The 24,147-nt window shown below is 57.0% G+C and overlaps 10 protein-coding genes across 10 annotated transcripts; 6 read left to right on the forward strand and 4 right to left on the reverse strand.

Annotated features, from left to right (window-relative positions):
• Positions 1 to 250: 250 nt before the first annotated feature.
• On the reverse strand, positions 251 to 2,573 carry BJ171DRAFT_495653 (uncharacterized protein; the record flags this gene model as incomplete). Its single annotated transcript, XM_053110154.1, has 3 exons — positions 251 to 1,194; positions 1,503 to 2,038; positions 2,250 to 2,573. The coding sequence occupies 3 exons, from the start codon at positions 2,571 to 2,573 to the stop codon at positions 726 to 728; spliced, it is 1,329 nt and encodes a 442-aa protein (XP_052969178.1). The 3' UTR covers positions 251 to 725.
• Positions 2,574 to 3,433: 860 nt separating this feature from the next.
• BJ171DRAFT_495657 (uncharacterized protein) lies at positions 3,434 to 4,231 on the forward strand. The gene has a single exon (XM_053110155.1). It carries the CDS (start codon positions 3,582 to 3,584, stop codon positions 4,110 to 4,112), a length of 531 nt encoding a protein of 176 aa, XP_052969179.1. The 5' UTR covers positions 3,434 to 3,581; the 3' UTR covers positions 4,113 to 4,231.
• A 323-nt stretch (positions 4,232 to 4,554) lies between these two features.
• Positions 4,555 to 7,283, forward strand: BJ171DRAFT_495658 (peptidase M24, structural domain-containing protein). The gene is made up of 12 exons (XM_053110156.1): positions 4,555 to 4,972; positions 5,133 to 5,204; positions 5,350 to 5,380; positions 5,529 to 5,540; positions 5,688 to 5,730; positions 5,846 to 5,859; positions 5,945 to 6,094; positions 6,219 to 6,277; positions 6,416 to 6,502; positions 6,615 to 6,686; positions 6,793 to 6,813; positions 6,976 to 7,283. Exons 1-12 carry the CDS (start codon positions 4,588 to 4,590, stop codon positions 7,023 to 7,025), a joined length of 996 nt encoding a protein of 331 aa, XP_052969180.1. The 5' UTR covers positions 4,555 to 4,587; the 3' UTR covers positions 7,026 to 7,283.
• BJ171DRAFT_495665 (PIN domain-like protein) lies at positions 7,262 to 10,013 on the forward strand. The gene is made up of 10 exons (XM_053110157.1): positions 7,262 to 7,520; positions 7,644 to 7,818; positions 7,974 to 8,076; positions 8,231 to 8,404; positions 8,645 to 8,695; positions 8,808 to 8,960; positions 9,072 to 9,290; positions 9,421 to 9,485; positions 9,622 to 9,751; positions 9,862 to 10,013. Exons 1-10 carry the CDS (start codon positions 7,376 to 7,378, stop codon positions 9,928 to 9,930), a joined length of 1,284 nt encoding a protein of 427 aa, XP_052969181.1. The 5' UTR covers positions 7,262 to 7,375; the 3' UTR covers positions 9,931 to 10,013.
• Positions 10,014 to 11,946: 1,933 nt separating this feature from the next.
• BJ171DRAFT_558148 (Endonuclease/exonuclease/phosphatase) lies at positions 11,947 to 14,177 on the forward strand (the record flags this gene model as incomplete). Its single annotated transcript, XM_053113134.1, has 5 exons — positions 11,947 to 12,454; positions 12,604 to 12,675; positions 12,808 to 12,965; positions 13,143 to 13,300; positions 13,427 to 14,177. 5 exons carry the CDS (start codon positions 11,947 to 11,949, stop codon positions 14,175 to 14,177), a joined length of 1,647 nt encoding a protein of 548 aa, XP_052969182.1.
• Positions 14,178 to 14,264: 87 nt separating this feature from the next.
• BJ171DRAFT_311889 (uncharacterized protein) lies at positions 14,265 to 15,278 on the reverse strand. Its single transcript, XM_053107105.1, has 2 exons — positions 14,676 to 15,278; positions 14,265 to 14,474 (listed from the first exon to the last, which is right to left on the reverse strand). Exons 1-2 carry the CDS (start codon positions 15,163 to 15,165, stop codon positions 14,353 to 14,355), a joined length of 612 nt encoding a protein of 203 aa, XP_052969183.1. The 5' UTR covers positions 15,166 to 15,278; the 3' UTR covers positions 14,265 to 14,352.
• Positions 15,279 to 15,461: 183 nt separating this feature from the next.
• On the forward strand, positions 15,462 to 18,085 carry BJ171DRAFT_495668 (thioredoxin-like protein). Its single transcript, XM_053110158.1, has 11 exons — positions 15,462 to 15,728; positions 15,889 to 15,936; positions 16,071 to 16,145; positions 16,421 to 16,718; positions 16,853 to 16,891; positions 16,977 to 17,116; positions 17,221 to 17,271; positions 17,355 to 17,395; positions 17,495 to 17,537; positions 17,655 to 17,735; positions 17,815 to 18,085. Exons 1-11 carry the CDS (start codon positions 15,597 to 15,599, stop codon positions 17,857 to 17,859), a joined length of 993 nt encoding a protein of 330 aa, XP_052969184.1. The 5' UTR covers positions 15,462 to 15,596; the 3' UTR covers positions 17,860 to 18,085.
• Positions 18,086 to 18,415: 330 nt separating this feature from the next.
• On the reverse strand, positions 18,416 to 20,179 carry BJ171DRAFT_597211 (uncharacterized protein). The gene is made up of 5 exons (XM_053114729.1): positions 19,818 to 20,179; positions 19,575 to 19,661; positions 19,216 to 19,354; positions 18,824 to 18,964; positions 18,416 to 18,725 (listed from the first exon to the last, which is right to left on the reverse strand). Exons 1-5 carry the CDS (start codon positions 19,871 to 19,873, stop codon positions 18,606 to 18,608), a joined length of 543 nt encoding a protein of 180 aa, XP_052969185.1. The 5' UTR covers positions 19,874 to 20,179; the 3' UTR covers positions 18,416 to 18,605.
• A 6-nt stretch (positions 20,180 to 20,185) lies between these two features.
• On the forward strand, positions 20,186 to 21,583 carry BJ171DRAFT_495672 (putative 60S ribosomal protein L27A). The gene is made up of 5 exons (XM_053110159.1): positions 20,186 to 20,265; positions 20,744 to 20,780; positions 20,890 to 20,916; positions 21,057 to 21,289; positions 21,412 to 21,583. The coding sequence occupies exons 1-5, from the start codon at positions 20,263 to 20,265 to the stop codon at positions 21,538 to 21,540; spliced, it is 429 nt and encodes a 142-aa protein (XP_052969186.1). The 5' UTR covers positions 20,186 to 20,262; the 3' UTR covers positions 21,541 to 21,583.
• A 136-nt stretch (positions 21,584 to 21,719) lies between these two features.
• BJ171DRAFT_311996 (KIAA1430-like protein-domain-containing protein) lies at positions 21,720 to 23,859 on the reverse strand. The gene is made up of 3 exons (XM_053107106.1): positions 23,160 to 23,859; positions 22,774 to 22,940; positions 21,720 to 22,649 (listed from the first exon to the last, which is right to left on the reverse strand). Exons 1-3 carry the CDS (start codon positions 23,563 to 23,565, stop codon positions 21,936 to 21,938), a joined length of 1,287 nt encoding a protein of 428 aa, XP_052969187.1. The 5' UTR covers positions 23,566 to 23,859; the 3' UTR covers positions 21,720 to 21,935.
• Positions 23,860 to 24,147: the final 288 nt, after the last annotated feature.

Consider the following 24,147-nt stretch of genomic DNA (forward strand, 5'->3'; position numbering starts at 1 on the left):
TCCATATGTCGTTGTCGTTCTTGCTTCTCTGTTTGTTTGTTTTACTACCTTCGAGTCCAGGCTGCCGAGGAAAGAGGGGCCTTTCCGATTCTTCATGTATCCATTGCGCCGTTTCATGGCTCGGCGACAGTCCGAGCGGAGCCAGCATGTCCAACACGCCCGAAGTGCATTGCGCCAAGTCGCGGGCATAGCATATTCATCCGTCAGCGCGGTTATGAGCAAAGACACAAGCGACCAGGATGCAGCTGTGCTTTGGTTGTGCTCCACAGATGCCATGTTCATGATCCATTCTGTAGGAGGTGAAGAGTCTCTTGCCAGGAGCGTTGCAAGCAAAAATCGGACAGCGTGTTGAAGAAATAATGGGATACACCATCTCATTCGGACAAGCGGCGTAGTCGGATCATATCACAAGTGGGTCAAGTCATTTCCCTGTGTGAGGGAGATGCATGGAGTGGGCACGACAGGACCAGCGAGCCACTGCAGATGCAGTCGCTGCAGGTCAGAGCACGAAGACATACCTGGAATGAGTGAGGAAGACGCAGGGCAAAGAGCAATATCGCTGGTTTGGGTGCCGATCGAAGCCGTTCAGCCAGATCGATCAACATCAACCAATGCACAAGCCATCCGTGTGTGGAGGTGTTCCGATTCAAAAGGAGCTCGCAGGAACAACGGCCAGTGCGAGAACGACGAACCAGCGTTTGCACGACCAAACAGCGGATAGCCAGCTACCGGGCAAGAATCAGTGCCGAAGCCTCCTTCTCTCGCTCGTACAGCCGCTCGAGAAACTCGAGGCGAATCCTTCCAAAGTGCACATTGGCAAAGCTCAGCGATACAGCCACGACGACCACGGCCACGGCCACCACATAGCTCAGCATCGAGCGCATGAGGATGCGGGCGATCATGATGGAGGCATCAAGGGGCCGGGTGATGTGGCGGTTGAGTTGGGCAAGATAGGGCACAAACTGGGAGAGCCGCAGCAAGTCGCCGTAGGTCAGAGATGGCCAGCGATGGAGCTGGCGCAGACAAAGCATCCCATCGAGATAGGTCAGGAAGTTGTCAAAGTCCAAGTCGCTGACATGCAGTTGGTAGTCCAGTCGCTGGAGAAACCGGACTTCCATATGGTTGATGTCGGCAAGAGAAAAGCGGTGGTCGGCGAACTCGACCCAGTCCAGGTTCGAGTACGTGGCGTCGTAACTGGAGGGACAAGTGCATATGTGAGCGAGTGTGGATGTGGATGTGGATGTGGATGTGGATGTGGATGTGGATGTGGATGTGGATGTGGATGTGGATGTGGATGTGGATGTGGATGTGGATGTGGATGTGGATGTGGATGTGGATGTGGATGTGGATGTGGATGTGGATGTGGATGTGGATGTGGATGTGGATGTGGATGTGGATGTGGATGTGGATGTGGATGTGGATGTGGATGTGGATGTGGATGTGGATGTGGATGTGGATGTGGATGTGGATGGGGATGTGGACGTGAGCGAGTGGCTACTTACAGATACTTGTCCGCACAGATGACTGCCCCCAAAAACGTTGAAATGCATCCGTGCGGCTCCAGCAGGCGGTCGTTGGAGTGGCTCGACGCAGCGGTGCTATTTTGATTCTTCGGCCGGCTTTCGGAAGCACGGTCCTGGCTTGGTCTTGATGCCGGCACCCGTACTGGTGCTGCTGGTTTTTGCCTCCAGAGTCTCCTTCTCCAATCGCGAGCCTCCCGGCTCTTCGACCGGTCGATGTAGAGCAGAGCCAGGACAAAAGTGCTGCAGTTCAGCTTGGTCCGGTTGATGAGTTTGCGGATGCAGTCGAACGCCTCTTGCCTTGCGGAGCGGTATTCCGATGGCGCTGATGGCGCTGATGGCGCTGATTCGGCCGAGGTTAAGAAATGAGCCCGCCGATTGAGCAGCAGCGAGACGAGGATGGTGGTTGTCAGGTCGATGAGGTTGGCAGGGATGGTGTAGCAGTCCTCGTGGTGTTTGAGGCCAAAGCTCCGGACCTTGGCCAGAAATCGTCTGTAGTCGCCCAACGGGTCGGCGAGCTTTGGTGAGGCGGGATGAGGCCAGACGGGAGCAGCCCAACGATGTTAGCCGAGGCCACAGTGCCTCACGGAAGTAAATGCAAATGCAAATGCAAATGCAAATGCAGATGCAAATGCAAATGCAGATGCAGATGCGTCGCCAGTGTCTGAGAGTTGTCCAGTTCGGCAGCGTCGAGACGGTGCTGCTGGGCTGCAGTCTGGACAGACTTGCCTGCTCGGCTAGCTTTTGGTCAGCCCGCTCGCGGTCCCCGGCGCTCTGGGCGCTTCGGTCATGTTGCTTGGATGGGCGGCTGCGTTTCCTGGTCATTCTTGGGCAGATGCAGGGCCAGCCAGACGGACAGGCGTCCCCAGGGAAGACAGAGAGGCCGCCGCGGCCAGGACGAGCACACAGGCGCAGGGGACACGCCCGTGGCGTGGCCGATCTGCAGGAGTCGCCGTTGGAGCTGATCTTTCGGCGCTGGAGTTGATCGCTCGGCGCTGGATATATCTGACCAGCCAGTAGCACAGACGACGCAAGCGATGCACGCTGACGCATGGGAGCAAGGATCTGCGCGTGCGGGCACGGGTGGGGCACGGCGCCAGCGGGGCGGATGCATTGATTCATAATTGTGTTGATATTGTTCATAATTGTGTTGATGTCGTTCATTCATATGCTGATGTCGTTCATTCATATGCTGATGTCGTTCATTCATTCATTCATTCATTCGCGGATTGATGTCATTGATTGACCCCGTTCGCTGTAACATTTACCGCACTTGCTCTTTGCACCTCTCGCACCTGCGCCATGCAATCCGCCATGCAATTCGCCATGCAGTCCGCCATGCAATCCGCACTTGCACCATGCTCCTTCGTTTGCAATGCCCCCTCCCGCGCGGATCCCGCCCCTGCCCTCCCCGATCCGGCTGGATGTGCGACGCCGGCTTTCTTTCTTGCTTGGCTCGGATCGCTGTGCCCTTGTCGTCCCAGCCGCGGCGTTCGTGTGAAAAAGAAAGGGAAACGGCCCACCGCGCGTCTCTGTGCTTCTTCTGCCGGCCAACTTGCGTCCAGCGGCACTTATAAAACCCGCACCTCCAACCCCTCAACCCGCCGTCAGTCGACTACTTGGGATCGTTCGCCAATACCCAGCCGTCAACATCCAGTCGCCAGCACCCAGTCGCCAATCAAACTACTTGTCAAGCCAAGTACTCTTCGTCACTCGCCAACTGCCAACTGCACCCTCCGCTCGTTATCCTTTACCACTGCCACCATCTCGCACATATGGCCTCCACTGATCTCAAGCGCCAGAACAGCGTCGCCTCGCAGCGCTCGCTTCTCAGCATCACCACCGTCGCCCAGCCCAACCGGCCCTCGATCATGATCAGGCGCTCGGAGATGGCAAACCCCCCGCCGCTGTCCCCTCCCGCCGCGCGCTCCCTCTCCACCTCGCGGAAGCCTCCCACGATCGTTACTGCACCAGCCCACCCGCCGCAGCTGCCCAGTCCCCGAGACCCACACGCCGAGGAGCTTTTGCGCCAGATGGAGGGCACTGCCCGGGCCATCCTGCATGCCAATATCCCTGCCCGCCGGCCATCCAAGGGCCGTGCCTGCCACAAGATGGCTCGCTCTCGCTCGTCGCCTGGCATCAGCCCCAGAGATCCGCCATCGCCTGCCCACGATTCTCACCACGGGTGGTCCACCCTCTCCCGGTCGCAGAATGCCTCGCCGGTGGACCCGAAGCAGAGCCCGCATCCGCTGCTCGAGCCCGAGTCGCCTGGCCTTGCTCCAGAGCCCGACTGCCCGGACCGCTCCCGGCCTCGCTTCTCTCCAAGGCACACGCCCACATACATGCGTGCTGACGAAAGCCTCCGCAGAAACCTCAAGCTGGCCAACATCTCGCACATCAGTTTCGAGCCCACCCCGCAGCTGGCTCCCTCCGTTGTCGAAAGCATGCTCTGAGCGCAAGCCGCCCATATCACATATGCCAACCCCGCCTCTCGAACTCACACGCGCACTCACGTCCTGTTCGGCCATGTCCTCGGAGTATTCCCAGCATTTGCCGGCAACTATGGCTTCCTCCTTGCCCGGCATCTGTTAATTTTGGAACCATGCTTAATACTATAGATCAAACTTTGGCGATGACCTCATCCCCCCCCCACTTTTACCGTCACGACTTGGACGGTCCAATGCTAATGTAATAAACCGGGACATTGCCCCTTACACAAAACACCCATGCTCTTCGAGGCAGCCTACTGAATTGGATACGGCATGACCACAGCTTGTCCGGCCGCCCCTTTGTCATTGCTTGCGATCAGCGTTGCGAGTGCCGTGTCGGAGTGTACATGGGTTCTCTGTGAGTAGTTTCTTTGTGAGTAGTTTCTCTGTGACAAGTGACTAACGGGTTATGGTGTCTTGCCAATACCCCTTGGAGTCAGTGGGCTGCGGACTCTGGAATCAGGGGACTGAGACCCCGAAAGCCGGGGAAAGCGGACAGGATATGGCTGGGACATGATGGGGCAGCCGTCATTGGATTCGTCGCGGCATCTCAGCCACGATCAAACCAGCCGGCCGCAATGATCCGACCCTCGCTGCTGCTGCATCTGCGAACACAGCTGCGTCTGAGCACATCCCTGCATCGCCAGGGGCTCTTCACGTTCGCCTCCAAGCCAGATCGCCTGGCCGAGTTCGGGCGGTATGACCTGCTTCTACCCAATCCTCAGGGCCAGCCGCAGCTCCCATCGGCAAGCTTGCTCCAGCGCTCGGTGCCGGCCCACATCCGCCGCCCTCTCTACGATGCGCATACCGGCCGACCGCTCGTATTTCTGCCCGAGCCCGAGATCAAGTCGAGCGAAGCCATCGCCAAGATGAAGGCCTCGTGCCAGCTGGCCAAGAAGATTCTTCAAATCGCATCCGAGGCCGCTCGAGAGGGAGTCACCACCAACGAGATCGATCGGATCGGTGAGCCTACTATTCATCGCGCTGCTGTCGCATATACTTGCCCAACCGAAACCCGAGCAGGCATCGATGGGGGAGCGTTGAGGATCCCGGCCTTCGGATATCGCGCACGGCTTCTCGTCGCAGGCGCTGTGGAGTCGATGTTGAATCTCTCCGTTCCAAGCCCACGACCAGATTATCACGCACAACGCATATCCCAGCCCGCTGGGCTACATGGGGTTTCCAAAATCCATCTGTACGTATCGCCGGCGGCCGATCTGCTGTGTGAGTGCCGCTTGATGCCAAGGCCATCCCATGAGCATCAGGCGACTCGGCTGGGCAATACCAGGAACAGGCATCCTGAACCAGCGCCTTTCTCACCCCTCCCACGTCCAATGCAGGCACCTCGATCAACAACGTTGTCGTTCATGGGTGTGTTTCTATTGAGCAGACTTCCAATGCTTGCCTCACAGCCGCCGTCATTGGTGCTTCAACCATCGTCGTCCAACGGCTCTGACCAACATTTCTCCACGGATCTGAACGCCTGATCCCGACGCTTATCCGCACGGCTGTTCCCCAGAATTCCGGACGAGTAAGTTGCTATTCCACAGTGGCCGGTGATGGGCCCTACCGGCCATCGAGGACCACACTCGCTCCTGGACCCACTGCTCTTCGGCTCGTACTTTGTGTGAGCCATGTGTCGTTGGCGTGGCTAATCGACGATCTGCCCCACTCTCAGTCGACCCTTGAAGAACGGGGATATGATCAACATTGACGTAACGGTAGGTTTGGCTCACAGAGAGCCACTGCAATGCTGCAATCCACTCGACGATGCACACGGCGTGGCTGCAGCGGAGCTGATTCTCGATGGCTCGACTCCAACCACGGACTGCACAGGTTTATCTGGACGGGTACGTGTAATCGATAATAGGAGATAGGAGCAAGTGCAGCTGCTTCGCTGACGAGGATCATCTCGGCCGTGGTGGATGTCAACAGGTACCATGGCGATACCAGCGCGACGGTGCTTGTCGGCGACGTGGACGAAGCAGGTCGGCAACTTGCCGAGAAAACCAAGGAGGCCATGCATCAAGCTATCGCCCTGTGCAAGCCCGGGGCATACTTTAGCGACATTGGATATGTGATCAAGTGAGTTTTGTATTCAGATAGCCGTGTGGTTATCATTCGATGCTCAACCACCGACCTGGAGCCCACCTGGAGCCTCCCAAATCGGCTTCGACTAACGTACCGCCCCTGTCTCACTGCCTCTCAGCACCATCGCTGATCAGAACGGATACTCTGTCAACTCTGAGTTTTGTGGGCATGGAATCGGTAACGAGGGAGCATGTGCAATCGCAGCGTTTCGGTATTGTTCGGATGTGACGCGGTGATGGCTTTGAGCACCTGAAGCCGATGGAGCGAATGGCTGACTGATTTACCATGGATGCTCTGTATCTCCTGTCTTTCCAGGTCGCCACTTTCACGAACCGCCGTTGATATATCACTTTGAGAACGACGAAGACGGAGTGATGGAAGAAGGAATGACGTTCACCATCGGTACGTTCCAAAAGAACGAGATGCGGCCAGCTCGATGGGTTCGGGGCGGCGATGGAGCTACTTATAGAGCGACTGACGGATGAACTGGCGTTGCCAACCATTCGTCTTCCAGAGCCCATATTCAATCAGGGCACATCGGACACCCTGAAATGGGACGACAACTGGACCGCAGTGACCAAGGACGGTGAGGCTGTGGCTGCCGGATCGCCAACCTCCGACGCACTTGCCCGGATCGCTTGCTAACATTTGTTGCGGCTACTTGGTTGCCTGTTGCTATCTCGCGCCTCCAGGCGGCCGCTCGGCCCAGTTTGGTGAGTTATTGAATGGCATTGCCCCGTGAACGATGGAAAGATCAGCACCATTGTTTCGCCGGAGCAGCAATTATGTCCTATGTGTACGGCCAACGGCGTGGGATAGCTGCAATTTGAGACGCACGGCTTGCTGATGTGTGCCTTGATTCTGGCTTCATGCAGAGCACACCATCCTGATTACCCAAGACGGTCATGAAATCTTGACGGCTTGATGGCAGCGCTCAAGCTCAGCTCTGGAAGCATGGGCGGGGGATTGGAGGCGCTGTCTGCCTGTCCCCGATCTCGGAAGTCGGGCTCTGGGCGATGGGAGACTGGTTTGTGTTGGCTGGGGTTGGTCGGCGAGATGCCGTCCTCTTCATATCCATGGTGGTGCCACGCCTGGAGGAATAACATATCATCGCCATGATATTCGGTCCGCCCTGGTATCATGCAAGGGCGATTGGGCGGCTCAAAGCTCGGACACGCAATGTGACCATTTTCAGCGATATTGTCACCAAGCACACCCCGCACCGCATTGCCTGCTCTTGGCTGCTTTGGCGAGGAAAGCAGCGACGCTCTGCTGATGATCGTTGGCTGCCCATTTCGGCTACGCTCTCGCTCGGCTTTGGTCTCGTCTGTGCACCGATCGCACACCCCGGCCAGCCTCCCTCGACTACCGCCGTCCATCCGCCATTTCTCGTACACAGCAACAGCGATGGGTATTCACGGTATGTCCAGACCGACAACCCACCCGCTCTCGCTCGAGTCCGGCGACCGCCGAGCTTTCTGACTCGCAATGACGGTCCGCTGGCGATCCACTGATATCTGCCCCCCTTTCATTGTCTCCGCAGGGCTATCCAAGGTCCTCGGCGACAATGCCGAGTCGTCCATGAAGGAGAACGAAATCAAAAACTATTTTGGTCGCAAGGTGGCCATCGACGCCTCGATGTCGATCTATCAGTTCTTGATTGCTGTCCGACAGCAGGACGGCATGCAGCTTTCAAACGAGTTTGGCGAAACAACCAGGTGGGCACCGATTGCACTGGCAGGCGAACAGGCGGCAACGATGCCGATGGCAATGATGACGATGATGGTGATGATGATGATGGTGGCGATGACGGCGATAGTGATATATGCTCGAACCTTTTTTTTTGGGGGGGGGGTTGATTCTGCAATCGCAGTCACTTGATGGGCATGTTTTATCGCACGATCCGAATGGTCGAAAACGGTATCAAGCCGTGCTATGTGTTTGACGGCAAGCCGCCGGACATGAAGTCTTCCGAGGTGCAGTCACATCCCAATCTGCGATCTGCAGCCATGCCCTGAAGGCGGGCGGGGAGCCGCGGATAGGCGCTGTCCGTGACGAGCGATATGCCGCTGGAATCTCGGTGGAAAGCTCACCAGACCCTCCTGGAAATCACGGCTTCGAATCATGCAGCTCCAAAAACGTGGCGAACGCCGTGCCGAAGCCCAGAAGGCTGCAGAGGTGGCCAAAGAAGAGGGCGACGCCGAAGCAGCAGAAAAGTATGAGCGGCGGACTGTCAAGGTGACCAAGGAGCACAATGCCGAGTGTCAAAAGCTTCTGAAGCTCATGGGAATACCATACATCGAGGTTCGATTTCCCTCCCCCCCCGCGTCTGCAGACTTGATCCCGAGGATGGAGTACAGTACTGGCGTTGCTCGGAGGTCATAGTTCTCTGTGGATCGCATTGCCAGTATTCATAGCCAGCATCTTCGACGCATCCTTGCAAATCCCGACCAGCATTCCAACCACAAGCCCTCGTAGCTTTGATCCCCCCCCCTGAGTCGCTGGGCTGCGTTCTCACAACTTCATTCTTTACCGCGCATGCAGGCTCCAAGTGAAGCCGAGGCTCAGTGCGCGGCCCTGGCCAAGGCTGGCAAGGTGAATCAAAGCTGCGATTCCAGCACCTCTACTTTATACCAGAAAGGTATGCGCTGATCTGGTGCTGTTGTCACTTACATGGACCCACCCTTTTTTTATCGACACTCTGTAGGTCTATGCGGCTGGATCCGAAGATATGGACACCCTGACCTTTGGATCGCCGGTGCTGCTGAGACGTCTGACGTTCAGCGAAGCTCGCAAACTCCCGATCTCGGAAGTCCACTTGGACAGAGTCTTGGAGGGACTCGGCTTCACCATGGACCAAGTATGGCTTCCTCTGGAATTCCCAGCTCGTATGCTTCGCTGAATCTAACGAGATGACATGCCCCATGCCTGACACTGCCTCACTACCATCCACCGTGTCTTCGCGCGGTAGTTCATCGATCTCTGCATCCTTCTGGGATGTGACTACTGTGACTCCATCAAGGGCATCGGCCCGCACCGTGCCGTTGCCTTGATCAGAGAACACGGATCGATCGAGAAGATCTTGGAGAATCTGGACACCAAAAAGTACCCCGTGTCCGAAAACTGGCCCTACCAGCAGGCGCGCGAGCTCTTCAGGAACCCTGAGGTGCTGGATCCTTCGACAATCGATGTGAGTTCTCTCCGACAATGTCTGGCAAATGTGCCGGCCAACGAGCCAGGTCGCAGGACGGCGTTCGCGTGCTCTCCACCGCTCCCCAGACGCTCACAGCCTCGTTGCATCAATCTGATCCTCGAAATAGCTCAAGTGGGAGCAGCCTGATGAAGAAGGCTTGGTTGAGTTTATGGTCAAGGAGAAGAGCTTCAAGTAAGTGGGAGGTGCTCGTCGATGCTTCGTGGGAACCCGACTGGAAAACCGGGTACGCCCTCGGGCACTCCCACGCCATGGACTTTGTGCCAACACGCTCCTGGATGTGCTTCATACTCTCCCTCTGGAACTACAGCGAGGATCGAATCCGTGGAGGCGCAAAGAAGCTCCAGAAGAACTTCCAGACGGCGACTCAGGGGCGTCTGGACTCGTTCTTCAAACCGATCCCAAAGTCACCCACCTCGCCTGAAGCCAAGAAGCGCAAGGTTCGTATGGCTCCTCTTGATCGATGCTGTGTCTGAGCCGCTCTTTCCGAAGGCGCTCGACTCGCCGCTGACATGTGTCCGTGAATCACCCCCCCCCGAACTTTGAGCAGGAGCCTCCGGGAAAGAAGGCGGCACCATCGAAGAAGGGAAAGCCCACATCTCCCAAGGGGCGACGATAACCCTCGATCGAGACCAGAGGCGGGTACTGGGAATATACATTGTGTCTGCGGACGAGATGCCTCTGGCTCTGTCGCTCGCCAACAGAGCCCTGCGTCGCAGTGCGAGAGTATCTGGGAGCCTCGGGCTGGGTGGGTGGTCCGACGGCGCCTGGCCGCAATGACCAGGCAGGCTGGATCGGCTGTGGCGCAGGTAATGTGACGCTCACCTGACCGGGCGCTGTCCAGCCGCACCTTCGTCCACATCCATTCGCACAGTGGCCGCCCCCCGTCTCGCCCTTCGCCCCTTGGATGTCCTTTGGCCTTTGGATCACCCTGTCCAGCGCTCGATTCCGACGTCTCTGCCCTGCCCCCGGCTATCTGTCTTGGCTGTCGCCTGCCCTCGGTCCACCAGGGTGAGATCCGTCTGCTCCATAGCCGTGTCCGTGAGGGCTCTGCATCCATATGTCTCCGGCCCAGAGATGCGTCTTGCTCCAAGTGCAGTATCGCATCGAGAGCCCTCGCTCCCCGCCATCTCGCCAGTGCCGATCGCGATAGTTGATCGAGTCGCCTGCGTATTGGGGCGATCGTCTCAAGAGCCATCAATATAGCTACCGCAAGCTGCGGCTGCCGGCCTTGCAGCCGGTGGCGATCATGCCCTTGGCATCTGATCGAGCTGCCATCTCGCTGCCATCTCGCTGCCACGCACCGCTGGGCTGTCGAAAATCACCACTCGACCGCACCACTCGACCGCACCCGATATCTGGCCATCGACGGATTCCGAGATACCCATCGCAGCCTCCTCGACCGAACGAGCTGCAGATATGCGACATTCTTTAACGCTCTTATTTTCTCGTGTTGTGTTTGCTACCTCCTACCCCCTCCCGTCTCGGCCTCGTTCCCTGCAAACCCTGTGGGCATGAAACCTGTCCCGCTTCTATCAACGTCCCCGCGAATGGAAATGGCGAACACGTCTCTTGACCTGGACCGACCGGGTATCTGCTACTTGCCATGATCGGTGTCGCAGACTTCTTCTTCTTTCCTTCCCTCGCTTTTGTCCGCCCCGTTATCCTTGGTCGTTGCTCTTCCATCCTTCCGTTCTTGCAGCCATTCATTTTGTTCCTTTCCTTCCCTTTGTTTCTTTTACTTTCGTGCCGTTATTTCTCGATTCCCTTCTTCCGCGAGCTCGCTTCGTCATTATCCTTGCTCCCTCCAGCGTTTGGTTCTCTAGATAGGATCGCCCGTAAGTGCACTTTGGTGCTTGCTGCCCGTGTTGGTGATGGTTATGTTTCCCGGTGCGGCTCACAAGGGCGCTTACAAGCTCCTTCTGCACTGGACCAGTGTCCGACCGATTTGATGCTGCGAGTATCCTTGCGCGCTATTGTCGCTGAACCCTTTGCTCACTCGTGCGTGATCTGTTGTGCCGCTCAGATCGATCTTTCAAGTTACTAACTCGACGAAGCTCTGCCAACTGCAAGCCGGCGATCTTGGCAACATCAGAGACGCATTTGGATTTCTCTGGTCTTTTGTGTGTGCTCTCAATTCCAGCCATCATATCGCTCAGTCGAGAGGCTATCCCCACGTTTCTACCCGTCACGCTGCTCCAGTCGTAGCTGATCCAAGACTTGGCTCATGTCTGAGAAGGATCAGGACACCCTTGCCTACAGCGGCTACACACTAGGCATGCCCTATAACCCGACAGGATCGCCCGGCCCAGCTGGATCGGCGAACGGATCCCCAGTTCCTTCGTCGCCTCTGGCTGGGTATGTCACTCAAGGACATCCCATGTACGCCAACTCTGCCCCCAAACTTGCCCATTACTCCCAGAAGCTTGCTGCCCAAGGTATCCAGTCGCCCCAGCCCACCCATCTCGCTGGCATGGGCATCCTGGGAGCAAGTCCGTATCAACAACAAGCCCTTCTCGGGGGCTCCAACGGCTCCATCAACGCCTCGATCAACGGCTCGACCAGCTCGCTGCTATCGACCGCTGCAACCGGACACCAGCGCCGCCAGCTTGAGCTTCTGAATGAGTCTCGGTCCATGAATGTCGCCCACCATCATGCACGAGTTGCTGCAGCCAATGCCAGGGCCGCAAACAACGGCGCCAACGACGGTACCTCGAACGGCGTCATGGTCGTCAACTCGATCGACCGTGCTTCCCAGTGGAACATTATCGATATGGGCGGCATGCAGATCAAGAACCTGAGTAGGAACCTGTTCCACTATCACTTCCTAACGACGCTCTATCTCAACCACAACAACCTCACGAATCTGTCATCGGACGTTTGCAAGCTTGTCAACCTGAGGATCCTGGATCTTTCTGGCAACCAGCTCACGGCGATTCCGCCGGAACTGGGCCTGCTGGTTCAGTTGCGAGACCTGAGGCTCTTCGATAATGTTCTGTCCACGGTCCCGTTTGAGCTGGGATTCCTGTTCCAGCTGGAGATTCTCGGTCTGGAGGGCAATCCGCTGCAGGAGCCGCTGCTGGGCATGGTCCAGAAGGAAAACACTGCCACCATCCTTGCCTACATGCGAGACAACTGCCCAAGTAAGTTTCCATCGGTGTACTCTGTGTATACACGCAAACTGCCGCGGTCCTCTTGCTACGTCCATGCTCCCGTACATACTCGGCTGTTGATCTTGCATCGAGCATGCCCTCGTTCTAAATGCGCCGCTTTGGCCTCCTGTTTGTTTCAGTGGGTCCCCAGCCGCCGGAACGAGAATGGATTCCGCTGGAAGACGAAGCTACTGCGTCCTCAAGCTCGAGCGGTAAGCCAGCCGCGGATATCAGCTTCGTTTGTGCCTCAGCCACAGCAGTTTGTCGTGCACTGCCACATCGCTGCCAGACACTGTTCTACGATGCCGCTAACTCGGTTCCTTTGGCTCGGCTTCTCCCCCCAGATACCTTTACGGTTCTGTCCTACAACATCCTCTGCGAGAAGTATTCTCCGCAGCAATCATATGCCTACACGCCATCATGGGCGCTGGAGTGGTCGTACCGGCGAGAGCTGCTCATCCAGGAAATCTTGAACTACAACCCCGACATTGTGTGTCTGCAGGTGAGTGAAGTTGACCGCCGCGTGCTCTCTCGCTTGCCCTCTATCCCCCTGTCTCTGGCATTGTACATCTGAAGAGCTATCGCATCCAAGGCATCGGGTCGGCATCGCAATCACGTCCGAGCAGTCGCTACCGTCCCTCAAAATACTTACATGGTTTTTGGGGTGGCCAACCTGCAGGAAGTAGAGCTCGGACAGTATGAGGACTTTTTCCGCGAGCAGCTCAGCCAGCACGGGGAATACGATGGCGTCTTCCATGTCAAGTCAAGGGCCCGTACCATGGCTGTCAGTGATCAGCGCGGCGTTGACGGCTGTGCAACTTTTTACAAGAACTCCAAGTGAGTTGCATGATTCAATCGGCTGTTGCATCGGTATCGTTTCTGTATGTGGCAGCGACCACTGGTCACTTCCATGCCATGGGCACTGCGCCGAGCTGACGGTCGCTCTGCTCGCCAACATCACAGATTCACTCTGATCGACAAGAGCCTGATCGAGTACCAGCACTACGCCATGAAGCGCCCGGGCCTCCGCGGCAGCGAGGACGTCATCAACAGAGTCATGATCAAGGACAACGTCGCCGTGGCGATTCTGCTGGAGACAAAAGAAACACACCAGCGCCTCGTCGTTGCCAACACGCATCTGCACTGGGATCCTCAGCACCGTGACGTGAAGCTGGTGCAGACGGCGATCCTGATGGAGGAGCTACAGCGCATCATCGGCACATACTCTCAGTCCGGCAAACAGGCGAACGGCGCCGGCGGCAAGGCCGGCCAACAGTCCCCACTGCCCTTGATCCTCTGTGGCGATTTCAATTCGATGCCCGACAGTGGAGTCTACGAGTATCTCTCGAGCGGCCAGCTCAGCCACGACCACGAAGACTTTGGAACATACACCTACTTGCCCTACACGGCTGATGGCCTGAACCACAAGCTGCTGCTAAAATCCGCATATGCTCCCATCGAGAACGAACTGGAATTCACAAACTACACACCCGGATTCAAGGGTGTGATCGACTACATCTGGTATTCTTCCAACACCCTCACCGTCACGGGACTGCTGGGAGGTGTCGACCGCGAATATGTAACCAAGCAGGCGGTCGGATTCCCGAACAGCTACCATCCATCCGACCACATTCCCCTGGTGGTTTCCGTCCGAATCAAGAGCGCCAGCGGCGGAGGCAACCCCAACGCGGCCAAAACCATCAAATTCAAATAAAGAAAAAAAAAAAAGAAAACCTGTAAAAATCTGCGGCAGAAGCGGCGGCGAGCGATGGTCGTTGATCCTCATGGGACCGGCACGCAATGGCTGATATCGTGAGCGACTGGGATACGCCGTCGGAGCCAGCAAACACAGGGCGCATCTTGGCCGATGGTCGAGTCTTGATGCAGCCTCACGAGCTCGAGCGTGGATCACATGGACATGAGTCGATCTTGGATTCGAGGTGCTGGATTTGGAGGCCTTGGCCGCGGATCTGGTGATTCAGGTTGGCGATCTCGACCAGCACCTCCAGCGCTGCAGACATGCCATGTGCGGTGGGAATGAGAGTGCAAGGGTTATAAAACGATTGCCGCCAGATGAAACGAGGGGCTGGCCGAACGAGACACATGGCGCCCAGCGGCTTCGCTGGGTCGCCTAAAGGCCGCACCGATTCCGCCATCGCCGATGCATGCAGCCGATACATGCAGCCAATGACGATGCACGAACGAAACCAACCGTCTGAGAACCCGCGCTGGGCATCCTTCAGAGACTGCGGAGACAGGACACCAAACCAGTTGAGAGGATCCGAGGAATCGCGGGCTACAGGGGGCTTGTCTTCGCCGTTGTCGCAACCGACGGCTCCATCCTGGTGCATGGCTTTGCATGCACTCTTACGAGAGAGTACCAGCTCATCCGGCGAGTCGACAGCCCCGGGTTCGCCGCTGGCTGGGTGTGCATCGCCCTCGTCCGATCCAGTCGCCGATCGAGCCGCAACACAAGCTCGGGGATCCGGGGCTTTGAGCGCCTGCCTGTTGTACTGGAAGGAGCACAAGCGCTCCGGACCCATTACGTACTTGGCTTTGGCAAAGTCCCAGAAAGCCGATGCAAGATGCTTGTGGGCGCGGGCCTGGAGCTCCTGCAGCCGGTCGCATTTGTCGAGGAGCGACAAGAGGGCTTCGTCGAGGCGATCGTGGATGAGCGCGGGAGAGTCGTCCGGAACAGTCATGGCACCGAGCGTTCTCTCGATACAGAGGGTGTCCAGGATGCTGTGGATGTGCAGAGGCGAAGCAGGACGCACGTAATGCAGCGCAGCGATGCGGCGGGTGCAGATGGATCGACCGGGAGGTGTGCGATTGCGCGACGGAGCGGGCGAGGGCGGGAAGAAACCAGGGGCGCTGTGGCGGTGTGTTCTGTGCCGCGCTGCAGCCACAGACCAATTTGTCAGCGCGAGTGCTCCCGGTTTCGTTATCGAAACTCGCTGCTCCAGCCAGCCGGTCCGCCAGCCAGAAGCCCCAGCTCTGCCGCACATCGCACATCGCACATCGCACATCGCACATCGCACATCGCACATCGCATCTGCTCATCTGCTCATCTGCTGTGGCCAGCCCGTCTGCAAAGCTTTCCTCCATCACAGATCTTGCTGAGCATACTCGAATCATGACGGCCGCCAAGCACAACGTTATCGAAATCATTGCCGATGATCAGTTCAACACCCTCAGCTCCGACGCCATCGTCACCGTGGCCAACTTCCATGCCACCTGGGCCGACATGTGCAAGGACATGAACGAGGCAAGCCCAGTCATCCACTGAGCTTGAGTTGTCTATAGCAGAGCCTGTCTGAGCTATTGGAATCGTATCTGTCCTGCCGGCTGCATGGCTGCTTTCACTATGCACTTTGGCTCATTCGGCTCGTTTCCTTGCCCTCGACTGGCCTGCCCTGGCTCACCAGGTCTTTGATGAGCTGTCTCGAAAGTTCCCTAACCTCCAGTATCTCAAGGTGAATTGTTTCAATGCGACTCTGATTCTTTCATCCTTCGTGTTGCAGAGCGCCTCTGCAGTAGGGCAGAGTGCTCTCGATCGAGATCATGCTGACAATCTGTCGCCCCCCGTCTTGACCCAAATGGCAATCAGATCGAAGCTGAGGAGTTCCCCGAAATCTCCGAGAAGCTTGAGATCTCGTCCGTCCCGACGTTCATCTTCATTAGCGTGAGTACATATTCCGACCTGTCGCAGGCGTCGTCTCCCGATCGATTCGCCAACATTTCCCTGCGACTTTGTCCTCGGAGCGATGACACCGTCGCCGAAACGGGCCGTCGCTTGGGTTCCGCCGGCCGATCGGCATTTCCATTCTACTCAGTAGTCTAGCGCTCTGGCCAGAGTGAGAGCTCTGGTCGTTTACTCTCCGGCAGCCTGATCTGCGGTTTATCTCTCGCGGATTTACTGATGTCATCGCATCGCTCTTGGCCGCGAACGGATGTCAGTCCGGAAAGGAACTCGATCGGGTGGAAGGTGCCAACGCTCCCAAGCTCACCAGTTTGGTTGAGAAGCACTCTTCCAAGGCCGCCAGCTTGGCCTCAGAGAGCAGCTCGGGCGTCGCCAAGAAGGATCTCAACACTCGCCTCAAAGAGCTGATCAACTCGAACAAGGTCATGCTGTTCATGAAGGGCACTCCCCAGCAGCCCCGCTGTGGCTTCTCGCGAACAACGATCGAGCTCCTGACTCAGGTCGGCTGTCCCTATGGAAGCTTCAACATTCTGGCCGACGAAGAGGTCCGCCAAGGTAAGCGACTTGAGAATGCTGTGGGGCTTGCTTTGGCAGTGAAGCCGAATGGGCTTGCTCTCGGAGACGGAACTGGATGGCTCCCACGGTCCTCGTTTCTGATGACCACTTATCGATTCCTTGTCCAACACCAGGCTTGAAGGCGTACAGCAACTGGCCCACGTTCCCCCAGAGTATGTTCTGCAAGCTACTGTACTGATATGGCGACGGCGCCGCACTTGTGAGCCTCGCTAACCCAAGCTGTGTTGCAACCGGCAGTCTACGTCGATGGCGAGCTGATCGGCGGCCTCGACATTCTGAAGGAGATGATTGCCTCGGGTGATTTCCAGGCCATGGTGCCTCAAGAGGAGGATCTCGAGAGCAAGCTCAAGAGGCTGATCAACTTGGCCCCTGTCACGGTATGACCCGCACTTGCACGGACACGACATGCAACCTGCAATCCGACTGTGGATTCTCACCACAAAGACTGACGCTTCCTCGCCATGACCTCGGACTCGTCCAGGTTTTCATCAAAGGCACTCCTGAGGCCCCGAGATGCGGATTCTCCCGACAGGTACGGCGCTTGCAGATCGCCTGGCATGACACCATGCTAGCGCTGACCTGTCGGTTCGGTGTGCCATTTTTTCTTTTCCTCAGATTATTCAAATTCTGAACGAGCAAAATGTCAAGTTTGCATCGTGAGTATGCCACAACCCTGCGCCTTAAGCCACCGTTGTGCTGATCAACCCACGCTGTCGCTCCATCGACTCACAATCCCGTCCCCACCATCGACACAGGTTCGATATCCTGTCCGATGACGAAGTCCGCAGCGGCCTGAAGGTATGCTTGATTCGGCTTCATGGATGCGCTCGGCAGGGAACATCGTCGATGGGGGAATGAACGGGCGTAGGCTGACCACGATGGCATATGAAACTAACGATTGCATGTACTCGTCAGACCTTCTCCAACTGGCCCACCTTCCCGCAGCTCTATGTCAAGGGGGAGCTGATTGGCGGCCTGGATATTGTGAAGGAGCTGGTAAGTATCGGCTGCACACCAGCTTGATCGCATCCGAGTCCAGGCTCCTCTGACTGATGCATTACCTCGACGTATCCAGGTTGAAAACAACGAATTCCAGGAGGCTGTTGCGGGCGCCCAGTGAGGCCGCCATGGAATGCGAAATGTTGTAGCGCTGATACTGAATCCGCCAAAGGATGAAGATCCGTGACATGGCTTATAGCTCGCAAGCTGAGCACCACAATCCGTATGCAGCTGATTATGAGCGCAGACTTGTCCATCATCGCGCTCCCAACGACATCCGCCCCGGCCACTTTGCAAAAGTGGGACTTTCTGAATATACTGTGTATACAGCGCCTCGTATAGAAAAACTCACGCCCGAGTTGCATGAGGGGGGCTTATTGTTGGGACAGAGTGACGCTGGCGGCAGTGGAGCTACTCAAAATCCCAGGGAAACTGAGATGCCGGACGCTGGGACTGCAATCTCCATGAGATTGGCGCTCATTGTCATAGCGATTGACGAGAGCATGGTTGGTATGCAAAGACAACTGGTCGTCGCCCTTGAAGCTGAGGCGCCAGTCGGGACTGATGATGTGATACTTTCGAATTGCAATGAGATCACCGCTCGTCCCAATGACTAGTCGCCGTGCCATCGATTACCATGTGCCATGGGTTCTCAAACAGACAAAGCGCCCCTCATGCTCTTGAAAGATGTATGAATGTATTGGAGTCGCCAGAAAATGCTGCCAGAGCCGCAATTGGCCTCCATGTCTTCTCCCCTTGACCTTGGTACCAAGCACAAAGTCCCACAGCCGCTTGCAAATCTATTTGGGGGAGGCTACTATGGCGGCCTGCGAGGACAGCCGATCCTGAGACACATTGCATCAGCCTCTAGATCAGGTTCTCTTCGTCTCGAATGAACTCGCCAACATCGGTTTGGTGGAAGACACAGATCGCCGAAGGGTCCAGCTTCCTCGCATCCTGTGTCGAGCGGGCCGTGACACCAAAGCCCTGTTGCAGAATGGGCGGCGGTCAGCTGTGGCCGAAGCTCGGGGGCTTTGGAGATGTGCTCGATGGCTACTCCAGAAGCAGCGGTTGATGATGCTCACCAGAGGGATATCGGACATTGAGTAGACAATGACACCCTGATGCTCCGGCGTGTCTTCGGTGATGCGGCCAAGATGGGCCTTCAGAATGTGGTTGCCGTACAGATACGACATCTCGCCAGAGGGCTTGATCCAAACCTTGTACTATGCCAACACGGCGGCATTCAAATAAGCACATTTGACGACGATACCAGCAAGCGATGTTCGGGATTGTGTGTGGCGATAGGCGGAAGTTTGAAGTTCCCCACCACCAAATGCATGACTTGCCAAGAGCAAAGGCCAAAGCCATATACGGTGCCTGACCACACATGACTCCGATCCAGGATGGACTCTGGTGGGCGTCAGGCACGAGCTTCTCGCCTCACTCCTCCGGGACGGCATGCACCACTGCGTACCTTGGCGTACTGTGCCATATACTCGAGGGCTGTGATGTGGAGACGGAACTTGAGGGTCTTGGAGAACTTGCCGAAGCAGATACCAAGCGAGACGAGCTGATCCCGACTAACGCTGGTGGCCTTTTTCATAACATCCTCACTGAAGCAGGAACGGATTGGACGCATCAGAGGCAGATCGGGCATCCGATGGATGTTTCGAGTGGAGTGGTTTTGACCCCGTGCTATCGATGAACTGGTGTGGTTGCGGCACTTTGGATCGCGATGCTGGGCAGCCCGATGCAGATTGAACCAGAGGGGCACAAGCCTGGGGGCATGAGCTTGAATGGAATGGATATCGGCGTCGACTACCAGTTGCTCACCCGACATAGTAAACTCGGTCCTTATGTAATCGGAAGCAGTACGGCTCATCCGGCCGATCGATGAGATGAACAATGTTGCGGCCGATACTGTTCCGATGCAGAAGAATGGTGAGCATCAAAGCGCACATGATGTGGCCGCATTGGTCGGGACGGTGATCGAAGCACACCTGGCCTCACGGCGGCCGATAGATCGAAACCGCACAGCGAATGCTCGACGGAGCCCAAGCGGCATCAAGGACGTACTATTTGGCCAGCTTCTCAAAGAAAATCTTGGTTTCTTCTTCTGTTAGTGGACGCATGGCTCAGGTGGGATGGCTCCGGAATATGCTTTGCCGAGTGGACTTTTGCTGCAAAGGCCGGACGGTGATGCAACAGCAGAGGCGATGCGTTTGGATGTGTCTCGACGGCCCGATGCGACTTGGTGTCTCGCTGCGGGTCGGTGCTGGATCGGCGGCAGCGTGTCCCAGCAACCAACAAAAATTTGTATTAAAAGTTAATTGCGCGGACGCCACCAGGCGACGGCGGGTGTCCAGCGGGTCACGCAGATCACGTGTGCTCCTGCGCGACACAGACAGCAGGCGGCGCCGCACCAAAACAGGCATGCAGCCGCCAGCATTCCGACTTTCTTCCCTCTCGTCGCAGCCTTTTAACTCTGTTCATTTGAGTTTGGCACACCCCTCGATTCAACATGGTAATGGCGCCCGCGGTGCACACGTTTGCAGAGCAGCTGAAGAGGATGCCCGATGGATGGATGGATGGATAGATGGATGGATGGATGGATGGATGGATGGATGGATGGATGGATGGATGGATGCACGGATGGATCGATGCCGGATGGACCGATGGATGGCTCTATGCGACAACGACGACGACGAACAAGGGGCAGACTCGAACGATTCCAGAGCAACACGGCCATAGGACAACCATCGGCGAGAACGGACGCATCGGGCCGTGACGCAGTGCACGGCCATCTCCCGCCTGAGACGAGGTGCAGCAGCTCCGACTGGATCCGCCGCCGGCTACATCACGACATCCATCCCCATCTGGAAGCAAGGTCGTCTGGCGATCTGGATGCAGATCGGAGCCGGATCCGATACCACAGCAGGCAGTGCACATCACCGGTCTACCTGGCAGGAGTGTACTAATCTCGTGCCTGGCCTCTTCAACAGCCTACCAGAGAACACAAGAACCGAAAGAAGCGTGGACGTATGTATTTCATCCGTCCTGCGCAGATCGTTCAAATGGCTCGCGACACCCAGCCGAGATGTGACGCTACACTGTTGACGCCAACTAATTTGTCGCCTTTGTTTGCCAGACGTTTCCGCTGGTCACGGTCGTATTGGTTAGTACTTTGTCCAAGCAGTGAACATCCGGAAGCACAACGCAACAGTTGAACAGTTGGTCTGGCATTTCGGACCACAAAACGTGGGTGAGACGATCACGATCATAATACGATGCCGTGGCCCTCCGTTGGATAAACAGGAAAGCACCGTAAGCACCCCGGTGGTCGTGGTCTTGCCGGTGGTCAGCACCACCACCGCATCAACATGGACAAGTACCATCCCGGCTACTTCGGTAAGGTCGGTATGCGATACTTCCACAAGACCCTGAACAAGTTCCACCGCCCCGCCATCAACCTGGACAAGCTCTGGACTCTTGTTCCTGAGGAGGTCAAGGCCAGCGGTCAGGTCCCCGTCATCGATACTCTTCGTGCTGTAAGTACCACCTGCTGCTGGTGCATGTCTACGTTTGTGTCTGTGTCTGCGCGGCGCAAACGAACGCCCGGTCTGCTTGCACAGCAAGTATTGCGCCATACTGATGTGTGCTGGTTCCGCAGGGTTATGGCAAGGTTCTTGGCAACGGTCGTCTCCCCGAGCAGCCCCTCATCGTCAAGGCCCGCTTTGTCTCTCGACGAGCTGAGGAGAAGATTGTCGCCAAGGGTGGCAAGGTCGAGCTCATTGCTTAAATGCTCTCACTCCAATAAACGAACGAGGCTTTTAGTGCTTGAATCCACCCAGTCGGCGTTAGTACCGAGCAACCCGTCATGCGACTCAATGAGTGGGAGGAGTATCTGGATGCGGATCGGATGTGGTCGGCAGCAGCCCGTCTCAACCAACACTCCTATCCCCGCCTCGACTGACAGGATGCGGGTTGATGCAGATTGTATTACGTGCTGTGCATTTTGCGGTGTTGCTGTTCTCGGTCTCTTGTCTGGGCCGAGAGCCCTGCTGGATCTGGATCTCGACCAGTGGCTGCAATTGGGCCAGTGCCAATCCGTGCTTGCTGCCGAATCGCAGGCTTCCTCCTTCATCTCAAAAGGCCGTCTGCTGCAGAGGGCCAGCGGCAGGTCCTCCGATGTCTTTACGCCGGTGCTACCGGCTCCTCAGCGACAGCTTCGCCTGGTGGATCGGCCGGTGGATCGGCCGGTGGATCATCCAGCCCGGCCGCTGCCAGAGGCGAAGACTCGCGCTTTACCCCGCCTTGAGTCGACGGCCGACTGGGGATCGCAGGCAGGGGCGGCAGGTCCTTGGAAAACGCAGCCTTGGACGAGTCCGGCTTTGGTGTCGCTGCCTCGCCGGTTGCCGCTGACTCTCCAGCTGCTGTCTTCGTTGAGCCCCTGGGCTTGCGGATCTCTCCCGGAGCCCGCGGGTTGCTCTCGCGCGGCGGGGCCGGAGCGCATTCCTTTGGATCGCGGGGGACTCTTGGAATGGTCTTGCGCGGCTTCCTCACCGTCTGCCGGATCTGCTCGATCTTGCGGTGATACTCGAGATCTTCAAGCTCTTTCAGGATCCGGTCTTGCTCCCGGGCCTTGGCTTCTTCGCGCTGACGTGCCAGCGTCTCTCGCCAGACCCGCTGCTGCTCCCGATAGCACTTTTGTTCGTGCTTTCGCTTGCGGTAGTGGTACGGAAACTCGGGCGCACCGCCAAAGGCCTTGTCGATGCGGCGCTTCTCAAACTCATAGGAGTTTGGATAGGAGCTGATGCTGTCGAGGTAGCCCAGGTGCCGTCGCCGATCGGCGTCCCACCGCAAATGGTCCAGATGCGGCTCCTTCTTCTCAAGCCGCTTCGCCATGACCTGGAAGCAGAGCGGCGCAGAGTAGGCGCCCCATCCGTGTGTGTCGCCACAATGAGCCACGATTGCCAATCATGCCCAGGCCCACTCCGGAGGGCAAGCAGGAGCGAGCGATAGTCCGACATACCGAGTTCTGAGCTTTGATCTTCTTTTCCCGCTGTTTGCGACTGTAAGAGTTCAGAGAGTGCGAGTAGTTGGGTCTCTCCAGAAGCTTCTTTCGCGACTGGTCGCTCCAGACGTGCGACATGCGGTCCACCAGGATGAGATTGTTTCTCTCAATCTCGGCCATGCGGTCTGAGAACAGGGGATATGTGGTTGCGTTATTGGCTTGACCAGGTACCCGCCGAGTGCACAAGCTTTGTCTCGATGCTCTTGTCAGCCTCTTGGTCAGGCTCTGGATACAGTCGCCGCACCAGGAGATGTGCGGAAATCGGTGCTCTCCATCATATAGACCGCCACCGTCGAGCTTATACAAGTTTAGCAAGCGCCCGTATGTGTGCGACTCATCTCTACCTTGCTCCTTTTGCAGCTTCTTGAGCTTCAGATGGAGGTGGAGATAGAGCTTTGGCTCGGCATTGTCAACGGTGTGTTGTACTTTTTTGAGCTTGTCTTTGTGCAGCTTCCGTAGATCCCGGTCCCACTTGAGCTCCAGGATCCGACTGCATGTCGGGTGCAGCGGCTGGAAGTGGCGATACGGGTGTCGATCTGGTCGCTTCTTTGCCTTCACGGCCGGCGGGTTCGTAAGGCCGTCGATCTCGCGGCCATGCTCTTCGTCATAGTTGTCGAATTCGTCTCCATACGACTCGTCGATGGGGGGCTGGCTGGGTTCAGTGTCTGGCAGTATACTGGCCTCGCCGGCGTCTGGCTTCGGATCCAAGACGGCCTCGGTTTCAAAGGCTTCGCTCTGGACTTGAGCCATGGGTGACTTTGCAACTTGGGGTGACGGCACGGACGGAGGAAGAGATTGCTGTGTTCTGGATACGCCCACTTGCTCCAGGTGCTCCCGAGGTCTCTGCTGACAGGGGTACCGTTGAGAATTGAGTCTTGATCTGACAGCAGGTTATATCGCTCACTTTGCTTGTGCGGTTGAAGCCGTGACCGCCTTGACAACTACCTGGAGTACGAGGTGTTGGGGAACTCACTTGGCGGGGTACTTGCAGGTGTATCAGCAGGGCGACGGAGGACTGTGGCTCCTTGGTTGCTCTGAAAGCGAGGAAAACGGCGCAGAGCTGACCAGAAATTGAGTTGCTGCCTCTCAACTCCGGGATATGCTGGCTTTTCTTCCAGAGTCACCGGTCTGCTCAGGATAATCAAGAGCCGCGAAGAATGGGTTGTACCACGCTGGCATAATGACACCGAGGTTGCTCCAATCTTGTCGCCAGCATCCGTCCTGAGCCACGGACAATGGAATATACGGCTCGCGGACCAACCAGCAACAAACAGTCGCCATTGTTGGTTGCTGCGTTCGGCAAGGATCGTGCCATGAGCCAAGAGGCTCGGA

Source organism: Polychytrium aggregatum (assembly GCF_025602895.1).
Source record: "Polychytrium aggregatum strain JEL109 chromosome Unknown BJ171scaffold_9, whole genome shotgun sequence".
In the NCBI taxonomy this organism is placed as follows: domain Eukaryota; kingdom Fungi; phylum Chytridiomycota; class Chytridiomycetes; order Polychytriales; genus Polychytrium; species Polychytrium aggregatum.